We start from the raw sequence: 17443 nt of genomic DNA on the forward strand, positions 1-17443 counted from the left end.
TGTATGATTTGTGATATATATCATTAATGCTTTGTTAAATATTGTCTAATTTGTAATATATTTATATTGAAGAATTTCATAGCTTGGCTAAACTTATGTAAGCTTTTAACTGAACCAACATCGGGATAATACAGAGGATAAATATTATTAATCACTGAAGTGCTACCATAATACATTAGTTTATGAGGTAATTCGAGGCTATAGATTTTTTTGGAAATCAGCTTTAAGAAAAGCAAATAATACCCCAACATAGCATTTAGTTCAAGCTTATTCTCTTCATTTATCTCCTTTAAAAATGAAACACTGTCTACCGTATTAAACTGTAAATACCTTTCACCATTCTCATCATACGACACTTCAATTAATCCATGTGCTGGATCAAAAAGCCCGGTAATTTGAAATATGTCAATCAACTGTTGGTATTTCTTGGCCCGCAAGTACTGCAATTGATTCCTCTTCTCATTAACTTCAGAGAAAAAATATCCAAACTCGTCATTATTTCCAAATTGTTTATCATCTGAGTTTGTTTCAGTATCACTATGGACTAACTCGGAGTCATTCTCATACTCTTCAGAGCTCTGTTGCATAATTTTCAGTTCATTCTTTAATTGCCTTACCTGGAGTTTCTTCTTACTTATACCTTTTCGTAATACCTTTTTCGACGTATCCACATTACTTAAATGATATTGGTTTATACCTAGCCCACTGATATGCACATCTACTTTATTTGAGATGCTTATCGTCTCTTCAGATATTTGTCCCATGTAATCAAGAAGCCTATTTAACTTCAGAAGGTCATTAAAGTTTGCAGACCTTTTTAGATCGACATTTTGTACCAGAGACTCATTATTCTTGGGTGAACGATACGTTATAAGGTGAGCGGATGGAATATATTCATTCTGATCTATCATGTTGAAAGTAGGTACGTTATAATCGCTTACTATATCATTTTTTGAGTCTATAGCTTGAAGTGAATTCAAGTCGATGTTTATATTTCTAGCAACCATCCAAGAGGTGGTATTATCTTGTGTTACTTCAGCCGGGATTTCTAAAACGACTTTTAGACAGAGACATGTGGCAGGATTGCCATTCAATGAGAAATCGTTGAACTGTACCTGACGTGCGCAATTTACACTCTGTATTTCACTAACGTATATTACACCATCGTTTTCAAACGATTCAATAATGAAGAAACAGCGGGATACTCTTATAATATGCAGATTCTCAATAGGCTTTTTGATAGGAAGGCAAACATTATTTAACGTAATTGAATTGACATGTCTTAGTTTCTTTTCCAGCAAGTACGTTGCCATAATATACACACTACGCTATTTGTCTAATCGTGACTATCTTAATCATCAAGGCTATGTTTTTTTAGCTTCGGATATTTAGTTCTTTCATAAGATATAAAGATCATTTACTATATAAGAAATGAGACATTGTTCGTTATAAGGTAAATAATATATGGATAATGGGGAAGTAATCGCTTCTAGAAAAGGTATCAAGTAAGCTAAACGTTTAATTTAACCTCGGTATCATCAATGGATGATGCATAAGGTTTTAAAGCGGTTGCTACGTCATGCGAGACGAACTTTTCTACCTGTTGAGGAGCTCTACCGATGAAAGTTGCTGGATCTAGCAAGCTATCAAGCTCAGTCCAAATTGGTTCAAAGAAGTCATCCTTCTTAATTCTTTCAATTAAATCATTGTCGCCACCTTCTTCCTTGACGACAGCTGCTGCTTGATGCGATAGAACCCTTATGCGTTCATGAACTTCTTGCCTTGAAGCACCCTTTTCCACCATGGCCATAATAAAGTTCTCGGTAGCCATGAAAGGTAACTCACTTTTAATTCTTCTTTCAATGACTTTAGGATAAACAACTAAACCGGATGAGATATTTAATAAAGTAGTCAGCAAAATATCTGCGGTTAAAAATCCACTTGGTAATGAAATTCTTCTGATAGCGGAATCATCTAAAGTTCTTTCAAACCATTGGACAGATGCAGTTTGAACCATATCATTGAAAAGAGAGCCTAAATGTCTCGCCAATGAACAAACACGCTCGCAACGCATTGGATTTCTTTTATAGGCCATAGCTGATGAACCGATTTGTGACTTTTCAAAAGGCTCTTCTACTTCCTTCAAATTAGCTAGCAACCTTATATCAGTAGCCATCTTATGAGCAGTGGCAGCAAACGAAGACAGTGGCGCAAAGGCATCAATATCAATTTTTCTTGAATAAGTTTGGCCTGTAACTGGATAGACGGTATCAAAACCTAATAATTCCACCACTCTTTCGTCTAATTTTTCTACTTTATTATGGTCTCCATGGAATAAAGCCAAAAAAGAAGCTTGTGTACCAGTGGTACCCTTAACACCTCTTAAACCAATATCGTTTCTTGCTCTTTCGAAGTTTCTTAAGTCCCACAAAAGCTCTTGAATCCATAATGTCGCTCTCTTACCTAATGTGGTTAATTGAGCCGGCTGGAAATGAGTCCAGCCTAGCACTGGGAGGTCCTTATTGGCCATTGCAAACTTACAGAGTCTATTTATAACATTCACTAGTTTAGGAATTAAAATATCATACGCATCTCTTAAAAAAATCAAGTCTGCGTTATCTGTCACATAACAGGAAGTGGCACCTAAATGTATAATAGCTGCTGCTTCAGGGCAAGTTTCACCAAAAGTGTGAACATGGGCCATAACGTCATGTCTGACAATTGCTTCTTGAGCAGAAGCTTTTGCTATTTCTTCATCTGTAATCTCCAAATGCTTCTGCATAGACTCAATAGCACCATCGGTAATTATATCAAGTCCTAGCTCCTTCTCAGCAATGGCTAAATTTAACCATAATTTTCTCCATGTTGAAAATCTATTTCTCAATGAGAAAATTGCAGACATTTCATCAGAAGCATATCTGGAAGAAAGTGGTGTAGTGTATTTATCAAATTCTGGCATATTGCAAGGTAATATGAACAGCTTTCAATGTTATAAGCCTAATATGGCGTTTATAATCGAAGGATTTCCATGTACTTACGTTATATATATATATTTTTTTTCAGTTGCAGACATCGGAATCAAATGAAAAATTGACTCTGCTAAAGAGAGAAGTCTTTATTTTGGCCAAGTTTATATGACATAAACTTTGCAGACGGCCTTGGACCAAACACGAACGGGCCTGGTATATTCTTTGATTCATCTTCATTTTCTGAATCCTCAGAGTAATGATCTTCCTCGTCATCATTTTCTGAATCAACACCCTCTTCTTCTATCTCTTCATAATCCAAATTGGGCAATTCACGCTTATTGGCCAACAAAGTCCATCTGTTGAGAGGAACTTGCAAAGCTTCACCACCTAAATTAATCAATCTTTCAGTAACATCAACACTAGAGCCTCTAAACCATAGTATTTCATGAATTTTATTCTTTTTCCTTACATTCAAATCTTCCTTATTAAAATATCTCGCTTGATTACTGTGATCGGCTAGCTCCACCGTCTTTTCATTGATTTTGATTGACAACGGAGCAAGATAGGCTCCTGGTGAATCTACAACAACATGTGTCAGATTACTTTTCGAAGATAAATCGTTTAGTAATAGCGTCAAAGATTCATTAGTTGGCGCTTCTTTATTAACTATTATCTGATTTAGTTTAGTTGTTGATAAGGTAGAACCCAACCTTGCCTTAATATCGTTAGGTTTAATTGGCTTCACGATTGAAGAAGATCTATTATTCGAGCTATACCTCATTGACGGTATATTTGTACCAGAAACATTAGATGTCTTAGTATGTAAGACTGGCATATGCGCGGATGAGGGCTGCGGGGTCATATTTTGACTTACAATAATTGTTCCAGTATTATAGTCGATTACACCATCTTCCTGCGCGTCGTTAGGCCTAATTATATAACGAGGACATTCATCTGAAGTAGAATATTCACCAAGGTCATCTTTGGTTAATTTCGGTCTGACATATACTGCTCCAACCAATGGTGGAGCATTGGGCTCACCAATATGTACATCTGGAATTGGATCATTGATTGAGGCATTTGGAGGCAAGAGATTCTTTATGGGCGATGGATATTTGAAAAATTTTCTACCATTCACGGGGATACTGTCATCTTCCATACCACGAATTTCTTCTGGTAAACATGCTTTCCAGGTTCTAATTTTGTTAAAAACTTTATCATTTTCATTATAACGAAATTCGCAGACAAATAGGGGCCCTGTGACATCATCTTTCAAGACTGGATCACCTCTTTGAAATCTTGTAAAATGAATGACATAACATTTGTCAATAATATCGTCAATTAGATGATCTCTATATTGACCTGTCTTCATCACTTCATTTTTATAGAAAATTCTGTCCACCCTGTGGACAGTCTGTTCGGGTCTAAAGTACCAACAAGCATTCAGCCATTTTTGGTTGTCTGAAGTGCTCCATATTCTGAAAATTTGGCCTACCACAGGTTTACTAGGGTCATTTGGATTCTTTAATAATACCCAATCTCCCACCACATATGTCTTATTGTTTGCTACAATTTCATCAAGCGGGAGTCTAAATTCACCTTCAGGAATATATGCTTTGTCTGGCCTAGATAATTCGTAATTTACCAGAACATTGAATGATTTTTCAATCAAATCGATAATGTCATGATTTGGTAGGATTCTTTTGAAGTTTAAAAGCATCAGATTGAAATCGTCCTGGAACTGAATAAAAGTTTTATACTTTCTCGTTTTTATTTTTCTCCAAATGTCATCCATAGTTAATATATCGGTACTTGGATTATTCAAGTTTTTCTTATCGAATATTGACATTAGATTTTTACCGTTGCTATCCATTTCTTTTTTTAAATTTTTTAGTACGTTCTTAATCCGCTGAACATATGGTAAATCAATAATGGGTGGCCTCCCACGTCTGATATAAGTTTTCTTTATGTTAGCGGCATTGCTCACGCTACTAATATGATGTTGACTTGCACTTAAGTTAATAGGTTTTGGTTGTGGCGTAACTGAATTAGATGATAATGGTGTAAAAGTTCTCTTCATCGTTGGCTCTTGTATTGTTATCTTTGTTTGTAGGGGAGATTGATTTAACGTAACGGGCTTTTCAGTCATTTTTATAACAGGCTTTCTTTCCACTGGCATCATTTCCTCAGGTAGTGGCCCCAAATTGGGGTATGTTACTTGTGGATAATATGTTTGTAATCTAGGAATTGATTCTTCTCTAAGATATTTTTCTAAAACGTTTGCAACATTGTATATAGGGGAACCTTTGGCATTGTACGTCTTTGCATTCCATGGCAAAAAAGCCACATCTTTCACGTATTCCATAATATCAATATAATGAGGTATCCTCTTCTTTAAAGTATTCAGTGACACTGGATTTCTAATGATTGTATAGTAATCGGGATAATTCTTCTTCGGTGGAAGAGTGTTGAAAACAGGATGAATTAGGTAATTATTCACATTATCTTTTACCTCGAATAGCTTGTTGTATTCATCTTTAATTCTATTCCTGAGTAATTGTAAGTCTTCTGAAGACATGCTCGATAATATTTTTACCTTTTTAATTCTGTCGGGTGTATCTCTTTCCAGTACCTTTTTCACTAACTTATTTTTCTCTAAATGTTGGAAAATTTTTTGATTTCGCTTTGTTAAACTTGAATGCGCTGCCGCATAGTTTACCCGGTTGATAATTGAATAATGTAGTTCAAGAACATACGATCAAGTACAGCTCTATTTACATTAGTCTGAGTCTTTGAGTTGTTTCACTGATTATGCTGATTATTTATTAAGTCTATAATACTTACAGTTTTAATATATACAGTTTTATGTTTGGGCGAATATTGTCATTAAAAATTTGAAGTCCGTCTTTGCCTGACTGATGGATCTGATGTGAGTTGCTATTCTTTCTTGGAAACGGTGGTATCGTTACTAAATTGATTGAACTCCACACCGCTCGAGTTACTTAAATCGTCGTTCTCAAAATTTCCATCTTCGTCGACTTCATCATGGTACTTCTTAATTATTTGAACTCTCCAGAAACCATCTTCACCAAGAATGTCCTTAGTATCTAATTTATAACCACCATATCTTGGTAAGATTTGTGCCCAGACTAAGTAGTAGACACCACCAATAGCGAAAATACCCCATGCGACAACACAATGGATCCAGTAAGGTAAGCTGTCGTAGACGTTTTGACCAGCAGATGGTGGAACGTAAGGTGCGACGATTAAGAATAAGTTGGCCAATGCAAAGAACGAAGTGACAATGATACCTGCTTTGATTGGTGGGTTCCATTCAATGGCACCTTGTCTTTTTTGCCAGTAGATCCAGAGCAAACCACAACTGATGGCAAAGTTAATGATATTCATTGGATAGGAAATCAAGTTTAAAATGAAGTTATAAGCATCACCTGCTGGTGGGGCTAGAATGGTGATAACACAAATAATGAAATGTTGGAAAAGACCAACACCTGGAGAATTGAAAGGTTTGGAACTTGCGAAGAAATTAGAGAATGGAAGGACACCTTCACGACCTAATTGTTGGATGATTCTACCTTGGGAGAAGATGACGGATAAGACATTACCTAGAGCAGACAAACCAACAAAAGCGGCGGCAGCTTTTCTAGCGTTACCACCAAAGACAATATCGAAGAAATCAGCAGCTAAGACTAATTTAGATGAGACCAACTTGTCCTTTGGAACGACTGCAAAATAGGCAATGTTGACAAAGATGTAGATAATTGTAATGAAGATCAATGAAGTTGGACCAGCAAGCTTTAAAGTTCTAACTGGGTTCTTGACTTCACCAAGAGCGTAGTTAACGTTTGAGTAACCGACATATGACCAAATAACGTTATACAAGGCAGTAACGATACCATAAGCAGAGGCATTTTCTGTACCATCGAATGCATTGTGGAAATTGTGACTTTGATATCCATCTTTTAAGCCACCACCTAAAGCAACCCAACCTGTGACTGAGATGAAAATAACGATGAAAACTTTGAAAATACCTAAGGCATTTTGTAAATATAGACCAATTTTGACATTAATACTATTGACTAAAAAGGCGAAAGCGATGACAGCGCAACCGATACCCTTTTCTCTCCATTCAGTGACATCCGCATCTGCAGCAGTTAAGAACATAACTGCAGTGTTAACAGAGTTACCTGCAGCCCAACCAAGGAAAAACACATATGCGGCATACATACAAGTAATAAAAAATCTTGGTTTTTTGAAAATGAGCTCCAAATAGTTCTTTTCACCACCGTTCTTTGGTAAAGCAGTTCCAAACTCCATGTAGACATAAAGACCAGCTAAAGCGATGATACCACCGACAGCCCACATGATTAAGGCGAGACCAATGGAACCACACTGCGTGTAGATGGTAGAAGAAGTGGAGAAAACACCTGTACCCAACATTCTGTTACAAATCAGACCAATACATGAGAGGAGACCTAATTGTTTTTCACCTTTATCTAGTTGTGTTAAAAATTGTTGGCCAGCTTCTAGTTCTGAAACGTCATCTTGTTCAGTGCTCTCTTCCTTTGTTGTAGATGAAAATTTATAATTTTCCTTGTTAAAGATATTCAGCTGTGTTAAGAAGGACTTGCTTGAGTCTTCAGACATTTTTACTCTTTTTGTTGAAGTAATGTGTGTTTGATAATATTATAATATCCTATTGTGAAAAGAGTAGAGAACAATTTTGGGATACCAATAGTCTTTCTCAAGTCAAGCTAAGATGGTAGAATATATATATAAAAAAAAGTCATCATCAAGAAATAAGAATCACTTAATCTCTCTGCCTAAAAGTGTGTCTAGACAGTACTCTCATTATTTAAAAATGTGGAAAACACTTTATTCGAGATTTTTTATTGCTCATCGACTCAGTCGCCCATGAAAATTTTCTTTCCTTTTCCAGCGTTTCTTCCCGCCGTTCTCTCTCTCGAGAGAGAACGGCGGGAAGAAAAAGAAACAAGCAGCAGTGACGGGAAAAGAGAAAATCAATGCTAAACGTGCTTAAACTCGATTCACCCACCCTCTGGAGGTGTGGCGTCTACATAGTTTGTGGAAGATACAAATTTATCTGTTTATAACAAAAGACTCATACTGTACAAGCCCCAAATCTACACTGCATTTGGGCGACAACTTGAAGCATTTCTCCCCAGTTTACAGTTATCTTCATACTGTCAAACTATGGGATCGGCTAAACTGTGGGCGATATGCCCTTTTTCTATTAATATCCGAGCCCAGTATATCTTTTCACACTCGGGTCGTCTCAGTTTCTAGCTTTGGTCCCCCCTTGACCGAGAACCTTAATTCTTTTGCAGTTGCCAAGTGTGGGAGTTCTCTTCACAGTTTTCTTAATTTTTCTCGGCTTGGCAAACACAGTTTTCTCCTCCATCTTTTTTCGGGTGGAGGTGACCGCCTGTTCGAAACCTCGTTGGATCCAGTTTTCTTTCTGTGACAAAATTAGTTGATCAAATAAAATTAACCAAATCTATTAATATAAATAAAATAAATGTGTATATTAAAACGGTACTATAAACCTATGCAGTTTCTTCCTTCCAGCCTAACGACTCAAGTTCGCTGACTACTTTATCTTCTGTCTTGATCTTAAGGATCTGTGTATCTTCTAATTTGTCTCCGTTAATTTGTCTTTGTTTCAAAGTTTCAATGGACCTCAATTTTTTCAATAATGACCTAATCTTTTTCTCTTCCGGTGTCACAGCCACTTGACTGGTTCCAGCACCGTTCGCATTGGCGCTATTATTAGTATTATTGCCATTAGCATTGGCATTGTTTTTATTGTTTGATCTTCTCTTTCTAGCATTATTGGTATTAGAACCAGCAGCAGGCGCCATACCTGGTACGACTCTTTGACCTCCACTGGTACCAACTCTTCTTGCATGTGGCGGTTTGTACGCACCCGCTGACTTATTACTCTTGTTACTAGTATTGACAGAACCATTTCCTACGGCTTTTCTCTTATTTTGATACTCAATAACTCCTTCATGCAATTTTAATTGTGATTTATTAACAATCTTCGGATCTATCTTCAATTCTTCATCATTATCAACAGTCCAATCCTTGATTATATGACTGTCATTCAATAACTTGAATTTACAAGGGTTTCTCCAATCAACTTTCAATAATTCTTTGAATTCTTTAATGAAACATAATTGTCCAGAAACATGCCATATCTTAATACAATTATCCACTCTCAATCTTGGGGAGGTAGTAGCAGTAATGATAAATTCACCTCCTGGAGACCATTTACAAACAGATGTATTTGATGCATCAAATTGAGTGATTCTATTGAATTTATTATGACGATCTAAAATTTCTACCGAACCAGTTAAATTACCAAAACCACCAATTAAAATGTACTTACCATTTGGAGAAAATAACATTGTGTTCTTGCTTTGTTGTGGTAATGAATGAACAACGTTACCCTTCATATCAAAAAATGATATAGTAGCAGGCATGAAACCGGCAATGACACCGAATTGTCTGGAAGTTGGTGACCAAGTAAAATCATGAACTGGACCATTGCTTAAATTCACTCTGACTGAACTACCACCGAGAGTACCATTGACACCTTGGAATGATAACATATACAATGTATTTTCACCATAGTAGGATTTATTAGTGGCATCAAAATCAGTAATAGCAAGACCTAAAATTGCATTACCGTGATCATTCCATTTTAATTGACATGAGTCAGCTTTGAAAAAAGTCTTTGTAACAATTTTTTTCACGATTTTACCTTGGGTAACTGGCCAAATGGTCAATTGTGCAGGTTTACCGGATTTTTCCGGTGTAAAAGTACAAACTGTTGGGAAATCAGCTGGAGAGACTGAAAAAGCAGAAAATGGCACTTCATTTGATAGTGTAGCAAATGGTTCATCGAAGTTAAACTTGCTTTCCACATTAGCATCGTGTGAAATTTTGATTATCTTTAAATCTTTACCAAATTGTCTAAAGACAAAATCATCCATTTTAGAAAATTGTAATGACCATGAATTTTGTGACTTATATTGATATTGATACACTGGAGTTGGTTGGCTATCCTTTTCGAATCCTTGGTTCAAATACCAAATCTTAACATTTTGATGATTACTATCATTAATTAAAGGTCTTTCCCAGGAACTCAAATAATTTCCAGATGGAGAGAATTTCAAATCGTAAGCATCAATAAGTTCTATATCTAATAGAAGGTTATTTAAGTTTTCACCAGTGAAAACTTTCAAATTACTTTTGGTTGAAATAGCGAAGAATCTACCACATGGAGATATAATTGAAGAGATTATAGGAAGATCTTTTGTATTTTCCCAGGATTCACTGAATTCTGGATAACCTTGATACAATTCAATATCTTGCGGTGTCTTCAATACAAATTGGGACGACATTATAAGCTATTTTGATTGATGGTTGTGTCGACTAAATCTTACTAAAAGTGTTCATTGCAATGGTAATTTTTTATGAAAAAAAAAGAAAATTTTTTTATACAAGAGGAAAAAATATTGATGAGAGAAGCATAGAGAGAGAGAGAGAGCGATACAGATTTTCCAGTTTAAATGGGTGAGCAGGGTAAATCCCTTTTCATGTTTATATAATCAATATTATTATCATTTATTAATAACAAACCACTATACAAACTGACCTTCCCCGTATATACCAACGACAGACTGGATGAAAGTTAGTATGCTGATGCTGGATGCGAACCATAGATGCCTATTAATGGTTTTCAATGGTGATAAATTTCTTGTCTTTGAACTGTCGCCGTTATCTATCTTTGTATGATTTTCATCCGGACCTAAGTCCACGATGGAGTCATCCATGATATTAAGCTTGATAGATGGTTTATCGTCACCACGAATTTCTTGCAAAGACAGTTTACGCTGGATAGAATGTTTGACGTAGTACAGATACACTGAAGAAAGAGGGGATAAAATCATGCCATATAGTAAGTAAGGATGTTTCAAAAAATCAAGATTGACAGCAAAATAACTTACACCAAAACCAACACTTGCCAACCCACTTAGCCAATTAGAAACTGTTTGTAATGAAACAACCAACTTAGACAGCTTATATTGTGAGACAATATCCAGGGATGTCAATAAATTCAGGAAGTCATTTCTTGATGATATGATGGAAGAAGTAGTTAATAAACCTGCAGAAAGCCCCAAAGAAGACACTGCAACCGTCTTTGTAATAGCTAAACACACTGACATGGTTCGAAAGAAACAAAAAGAAGGGTCCGCTTATATATATATATGTATCTAGATCTTAGTGTTGTATGGTTTATAACATGTGCAAGCAAAAAAGCGGAATCTTTCTCATGTTTATAACCCACAGGTTGTTTAACATACCAATTCCCTTAAACGTTTCGCATTTGATTCGCTTGCTACCTGATTCCGATCAGTACACCGCGCTGCGCTGCAAAGCTATTAGTTAGATGGCAAGCAACTGGGTAAAATATAAAATAACAGATTGTTGTTGTTCTTGTTATCTACCAATAATAATCATGATTGATATCGAGACATCGATGCCTAATATCCCAAAATCAGCTAAAGACCGTTTTTTTATTAACAAAGCCATAAGAATGTTTCTAATCTTGTTAACGCTGTTACTCTTCGGTCTGTCTCACTACCGTTAACGGGAGCCAACTAGCGCGTCGCAACCCAGCGTTGTTGTATTCCGTCCTCCTACATATTTGCAGTAATCTTCGCGACAGAAATTTCACACAGTACGGAGCAGAGAGCGGTATTTGTGAAAAAATTGACAGCCACACGGAGATTCCCTGCAAATTGAGATGAGTCAATCTCATCAAACTACTTTCAAACAAGAATGAGCAACAATTGCAACAGAATCAATAGTAGTCTCTAGCTCAGTTTGAACATTAAAGGATCACATCAAACTGCCCGGATAATTTTGGATTCATGATCGACCGTTTCCGCTCAAACTTTATAAGTCATCTTTTATCTGAAAAATAATTTTTTTTTCACGTATCTCTCTCTACCCATCAGGAGGAAATTGATCCAGAAATATATATATATATATGTGTGTGTATACGGATGTGTAGAAAACAGTAGACTTATACTTATTCTTATTTTTCCTTACTTGTAGAAAAGCATTCGCCTTCGCAATAGGAATAGATTATATACACAATGCTAAGAACTCAAGCTGCCAGATTAATTTGTAATTCTCGCGTGATTACTGCCAAGAGGTCTTTGACTCTTGCATCTCGTGCTGTCGCCATGAGACCAACCGTTAGATTCATTAAACCAACTATTGCTACTCGTGGTCTCAAACAAATCAATTTCGGTGGTACTGTTGAAACCGTCTACGAAAGAGCCGACTGGCCAAGAGAAAAATTATTGAACTATTTCAAGAATGATACTTTTGCCTTGATTGGTTACGGTTCTCAAGGTTACGGTCAGGGTTTGAACCTTAGAGACAATGGTTTAAATGTCGTCATTGGTGTCAGAAAGAACGGTGCTTCTTGGAAAGCAGCTATTGAAGATGGTTGGATTCCAGGTGAAAATCTTTTCGAAGTCGAAGAAGCCGTAAAGAGAGGTACTTACGTTATGAACTTATTATCTGACGCTGCACAATCTGAAACTTGGAGCAAGTTGAAGCCATTGATCACTAAAGGCAAGACTTTATACTTCTCTCACGGTTTCTCACCAGTTTTCAAGGATTTAACCCACGTTGAACCACCAAAGGATGTTGACGTTATCTTAGTTGCTCCAAAGGGTTCTGGTAGAACCGTCAGATCTTTATTCAAGGAAGGTCGTGGTATTAACTCTTCATATGCTGTATGGAATGATGTTTCTGGTGCAGCCCATGAGAAAGCTCAAGCATTAGCTGTTGCTATCGGTTCTGGTTACGTTTACCAAACCACATTTGAAAGAGAAGTCAACTCCGATTTATACGGTGAAAGAGGTTGTTTAATGGGTGGTATCCACGGTATGTTCCTTGCACAATACGAAGTCTTGAGAGAAAATGGCCATACACCATCTGAAGCCTTCAATGAAACCGTTGAAGAGGCTACTCAATCTTTATACCCATTGGTTGGTAAGTACGGTATGGATTACATGTACGATGCTTGTTCCACCACCGCCAGAAGAGGTGCTTTAGACTGGTACCCAATCTTTAAGGATGCTTTGAAACCAGTATTCCAAGATTTATACGAATCTACCAAGAATGGTACCGAAACTAAGAGATCCTTAGAATTCAACTCTCAACCAGACTACAGAGAAAAACTAGAATCTGAATTAGAAACTATCAGAAACATGGAAATCTGGAAGGTCGGTAAAGAAGTTAGAAAATTAAGACCAGAAAACAACTAATCTTCTAAAAGATACAACTACATACATAGTCAATTGAATTGACAAAAATAACGAAATTTTCACGACTTGTTAACAATGAAAGATAATAAAAATCTTTCCGTCAGAATTATATATAATTATTCATATCTTTTTTTAAAAGCTGGAAACAAGTAAATAGGGTATATAACTAGTTTTTTTTCATAAAGAATAAACCTACCATAGATTAATTAACAATTACCATTGTAGAAGTACCAATCTGCATTTACAAGCCATTCATCCAAACCTACTGATGCAATTGTTAATGCATTGTGCTTGCAATTTAAACCGGCGTTAAAATGTAACCCGTGTGGCCCTCGGTACCATTTTTTCCTCTTTATATTCCGGTTCCAGAAGCTATGCCCGTTCTGGGGAACACCGTCGCAAATCCGGTAACTGTTACTGCATTTGGTACATCCGCTCGCACCAAAATCCCGTTCAGTCATAATTTCCTCGAGGAAAAAACGCCTCGTTAAGAAAAAAATAAAAGCCCGGCTGTTCCTTTTTCATTGTTTCTTGCGGCAATTTACGTAAGTCCGTTCCTGACAACGGCATACAACAGAAGGACTCCTATTTTGTTGCAGCATCCAACACAGATAGTTAGAAGGAGGAAAGGATACCAAATTACATAGAAGATAGTGACTTACCGTCAAAATATCAGGCTGGGCTCTCCTTCTCCTTCTCCCTCCGTACTTGTATAGCCATCTACCAGGTGACCTTTACTACATTCAGGATTAGTATTCGTGTTCCCGTAAATTTCACACTGTTTTGTGTTGCCATACCATATTTTATTTTACTCAAAAATTTGTCATTTCTCAAATCTATTATTTCGTAATGCTTCTATTTCTGCAATGGAGCATAATTTACTTCACGTAGGCTATACATGAATATTACAGTGGAACAAAAAATTTACCTCTTGGAAGATTTCCCAATTCTTAGTAATTTTTCATGACAGATTTACTTGATCCATTTCTACCATTCCTTTTTTCTTCAAAGCCAATCCATTTAACAGTCTTATTCGTATAAAAGGAACTGTAATCACTTTTTTTGTTCGAACTTTGTATCTTCCTTTTAAATACAATCAAATCATACTTTATAAACCTCTAATTGGTCACATATAATCTTCAAAAATCAAATCAATTAAATACTAAATACAATAATGGCTGAACCATCCACAAAGAAACAAAAGACATCTGGATCATCTTTAGAACAATTAAAAGCTTCAGGTACCGTCGTTGTTGCAGACACTGGTGATTTCGAATCAATTGCTAAATTTCAACCACAAGATTCCACCACAAACCCATCCTTAATTTTAGCTGCTGCCAAGCAACCAGCTTATGCTAAGTTAATTGACGTTGCTGTTGAGTACGGTAAGCAAAACGGTAAGACTAAAGATGAAAAAGTCGAATTGGCTGTTGATAGATTATTAGTCGAGTTCGGTAAAGAAATTTTAAAGATCGTCCCAGGTAGAGTCTCCACTGAAGTTGATGCAAGATTATCCTTCGACAAGGAAGCTACTATCGCCAAGGCTATAGAAATCATTGAATTATACAAAGCTCAAGGAATCTCAAAAGAAAGAATCTTAATCAAAATCGCTTCCACTTGGGAAGGTATCCAAGCCGCTAGAGAATTAGAAGCTAAACATGGTATCCACTGTAATTTAACTTTATTATTCTCCTTTGGTCAAGCTGTTGCCTGTGCTGAGGCCAACGTCACCTTAATTTCCCCATTTGTAGGAAGAATTATGGATTGGTACAAGGCTAAATCTGGTGAAACTTACACTGGTGAAACTGATCCAGGTGTCAAATCCGTCAGAAGAATTTACAACTATTACAAGAAACACGGTTACAACACTATCGTCATGGGTGCCTCTTTCAGAAATGTCGATGAAATAAAAGCCTTAGCTGGTGTTGACTATTTAACCATCTCTCCAAATTTATTAGAAGAATTATTAAACAGCAACGATGCCGTTCCAAAGGTCCTAAACCCAGCCCAAGCTAAGAAGGATGGTGACGCTAAGATCTCTTTCATCAATGACGAATCTAAATTCAGATTCGACTTGAATGAGGATGCTATGGCTACCGAAAAGTTAGCTGAAGGTATCAGAAAATTCTCTGCCGATATTGTCACTTTAATCGATATGATCGAAAAGAAAGTTACTGCTTAAATGAATAAATCAAATAAACCATCTTTATATATATTTTTTAAGTTTTAGACGTAGATTTTAATGAAAATGACTCTTTTTGAAAATTGTATTTCTATATGTGTATATATGCAAAATAGTGTTATTATGTGAGTACTAACGAACTTTGTCTTGTTAGACCAACTGCAAAACCAACACTAATACCAGCCGCAATGGCAAGTATTTCTCCTATCCCTAAAAGTAAGCATAAAGCTCTAAACCACATCACGTCAACATCCCATATGAAACCTTTTAGCAGACCGATCCTATGTTCCTTGTTCAAAATTAACTTCAACAATCTATAATCATTAACGCCTCCTCTGGCACCAATTCCGATCATGAAAAAAAATGGTGGACAAAGTAAACAACACATAAGCGTCAAAACTATTCTCCAAACAGAGTACACTTCAGTGAATGCATAATTTCCTGAATCGAATGAATGCATTGATTCGGAATTGAGTCTTTGAATCGGTATATGTTCCGAATTCCTTTCTAAATCGAGATCATGCTGTATGCTTCCCCTATTTGCATCTGAAACATTATCAGATGGAATATTTGCTTGAGTAATAAATTTAGAAAATCTTTTGAAGCTACCATAAGATTTCCTAGGTTTCGATGGCGAGATGCGCTTGTCTTCTTCTGGTGTTTCTGGCTCAATAGGAAATACATCGTTATGTTTCTCTTTCCAACTATGAGACCCAGAAACTTTTATCAAAACTGGGATTTTGGGTATGTTATCTTGATCTTGAACTCTAGAGGCGTCTCTCTGTAAAGCTCCATATTTATTAGTCTTGGGCGTAGAAACAAACAAATTGCTAATCAAGGAGGGGCTGTTAGGACTTATAGAGCCCTTGCTAACGGATGATCCCCCTGATTTATTAGATTCACTGGACACTTTTCTTAGTATGTTGTATCCATGTGGCTTAAATCCTCCAATATCGGTTCCTGCATCAGTGATATATCTAAGGTTTTTCTCCTTTGAAGTCATATCGTTTTTAAGTAATTTCACAGCTTCCCTAACGTCTGGCTCAATAGTATCATCGTATTGAAATAACGTTGAATGTGTCCTTTCCTTGCCTAAATCAGAATAGTACATGCTTGAACCTTCAGATGAAACTTTCGACCTAAGTAACCTGTGTGTTTCACTTTCCATGAGACTTGATGTGAATCCTCCTGGAATGAAATTAGTAAGATCTCTCGTCGAGAGTAATTCGTCGGTACCTGATTCTATTGTAGAGCTTACCAATTTCGATGTTGAAACTGTTCTTGTACTACTATCTTTTAATAGTACGTCTGAGTTTATTATTTCTCTTTCTAAAACATTTGTTTCTTGAGTAGCTTGGGAACTTGTTGAAGAGTTCATTGAGCTGTGCATATCATTGTCCCGTTGGGCTTGTCGTATTGAATTTGTCGTATTACCTTCATCTGTTATACTCATAGAACCATCATCATCATCATTATTGTCATATTCAGAATTCAAAGAATATCTTCCTGGACTTGCATCAAATCTTGTATCGTCAATATAGACTGCAAAAAAAGCTTCGTCTAGGGTATCACGCTCATTTGCTAATTGTGTATGTCGATTGTTTATTGCTAAATGTCGTTGATTAGAAGTTGACGGCACTTCTTCTGTATATAGCGATTTCCTAGCTTTTCTCCTTGGGTTTAGAGAGATTGAGGATGTATCTGAAGGCATGATATCATATGTGTGGGTATTTCAATAATGGACGAAATTTATGCTAGTGTTACAAAATGTGACTTTTCTAATAGAGCCTCTAACTATAGTTATAATGAACTTCTAGTGGCCGAAATACCTTCAGTTAATAAAGAGTTGAGTAATCAGAACCGATGGCTATTTATTACTATCCCAATTTTCGTGGCCT

General features: G+C 36.4%; 9 protein-coding genes across 9 annotated transcripts; 2 read left to right on the plus strand and 7 right to left on the minus strand.

Annotated features, from left to right (window-relative positions):
• Positions 1-23: 23 nt before the first annotated feature.
• VPS38 (Vps38p) lies at positions 24-1313 on the minus strand (the record flags this gene model as incomplete). Its single annotated transcript, XM_003955143.1, has 1 exon — positions 24-1313. The coding sequence occupies one exon, from the start codon at positions 1311-1313 to the stop codon at positions 24-26; it is 1290 nt and encodes a 429-aa protein (XP_003955192.1).
• A 197-nt stretch (positions 1314-1510) lies between these two features.
• ADE13 (adenylosuccinase ADE13) lies at positions 1511-2959 on the minus strand (the record flags this gene model as incomplete). The annotated part of the gene is made up of 1 exon (XM_003955144.1): positions 1511-2959. One exon carries the CDS (start codon positions 2957-2959, stop codon positions 1511-1513), a length of 1449 nt encoding a protein of 482 aa, XP_003955193.1.
• Positions 2960-3099: 140 nt separating this feature from the next.
• On the minus strand, positions 3100-5547 carry KAFR0A06240 (uncharacterized protein; the record flags this gene model as incomplete). Its single annotated transcript, XM_003955145.1, has 1 exon — positions 3100-5547. One exon carries the CDS (start codon positions 5545-5547, stop codon positions 3100-3102), a length of 2448 nt encoding a protein of 815 aa, XP_003955194.1.
• A 359-nt stretch (positions 5548-5906) lies between these two features.
• MUP1 (Mup1p) lies at positions 5907-7634 on the minus strand (the record flags this gene model as incomplete). The annotated part of the gene is made up of 1 exon (XM_003955146.1): positions 5907-7634. The coding sequence occupies one exon, from the start codon at positions 7632-7634 to the stop codon at positions 5907-5909; it is 1728 nt and encodes a 575-aa protein (XP_003955195.1).
• A 920-nt stretch (positions 7635-8554) lies between these two features.
• On the minus strand, positions 8555-10417 carry KAFR0A06260 (translation initiation factor 2A; the record flags this gene model as incomplete). Its single annotated transcript, XM_003955147.1, has 1 exon — positions 8555-10417. One exon carries the CDS (start codon positions 10415-10417, stop codon positions 8555-8557), a length of 1863 nt encoding a protein of 620 aa, XP_003955196.1.
• Positions 10418-10657: 240 nt separating this feature from the next.
• On the minus strand, positions 10658-11242 carry ATG33 (Atg33p; the record flags this gene model as incomplete). Its single annotated transcript, XM_003955148.1, has 1 exon — positions 10658-11242. The coding sequence occupies one exon, from the start codon at positions 11240-11242 to the stop codon at positions 10658-10660; it is 585 nt and encodes a 194-aa protein (XP_003955197.1).
• A 936-nt stretch (positions 11243-12178) lies between these two features.
• On the plus strand, positions 12179-13363 carry ILV5 (ketol-acid reductoisomerase; the record flags this gene model as incomplete). The annotated part of the gene is made up of 1 exon (XM_003955149.1): positions 12179-13363. One exon carries the CDS (start codon positions 12179-12181, stop codon positions 13361-13363), a length of 1185 nt encoding a protein of 394 aa, XP_003955198.1.
• A 1174-nt stretch (positions 13364-14537) lies between these two features.
• On the plus strand, positions 14538-15545 carry TAL1 (sedoheptulose-7-phosphate:D-glyceraldehyde-3-phosphate transaldolase TAL1; the record flags this gene model as incomplete). The annotated part of the gene is made up of 1 exon (XM_003955150.1): positions 14538-15545. One exon carries the CDS (start codon positions 14538-14540, stop codon positions 15543-15545), a length of 1008 nt encoding a protein of 335 aa, XP_003955199.1.
• A 121-nt stretch (positions 15546-15666) lies between these two features.
• On the minus strand, positions 15667-17256 carry BUD8 (Bud8p; the record flags this gene model as incomplete). The annotated part of the gene is made up of 1 exon (XM_003955151.1): positions 15667-17256. One exon carries the CDS (start codon positions 17254-17256, stop codon positions 15667-15669), a length of 1590 nt encoding a protein of 529 aa, XP_003955200.1.
• Between the last annotated feature and the right edge of the window lie 187 nt (positions 17257-17443).

Source organism: Kazachstania africana, chromosome 1 (genome assembly GCF_000304475.1).
Source record: "Kazachstania africana CBS 2517 chromosome 1, complete genome".
Classification (NCBI taxonomy): domain Eukaryota; kingdom Fungi; phylum Ascomycota; class Saccharomycetes; order Saccharomycetales; family Saccharomycetaceae; genus Kazachstania; species Kazachstania africana.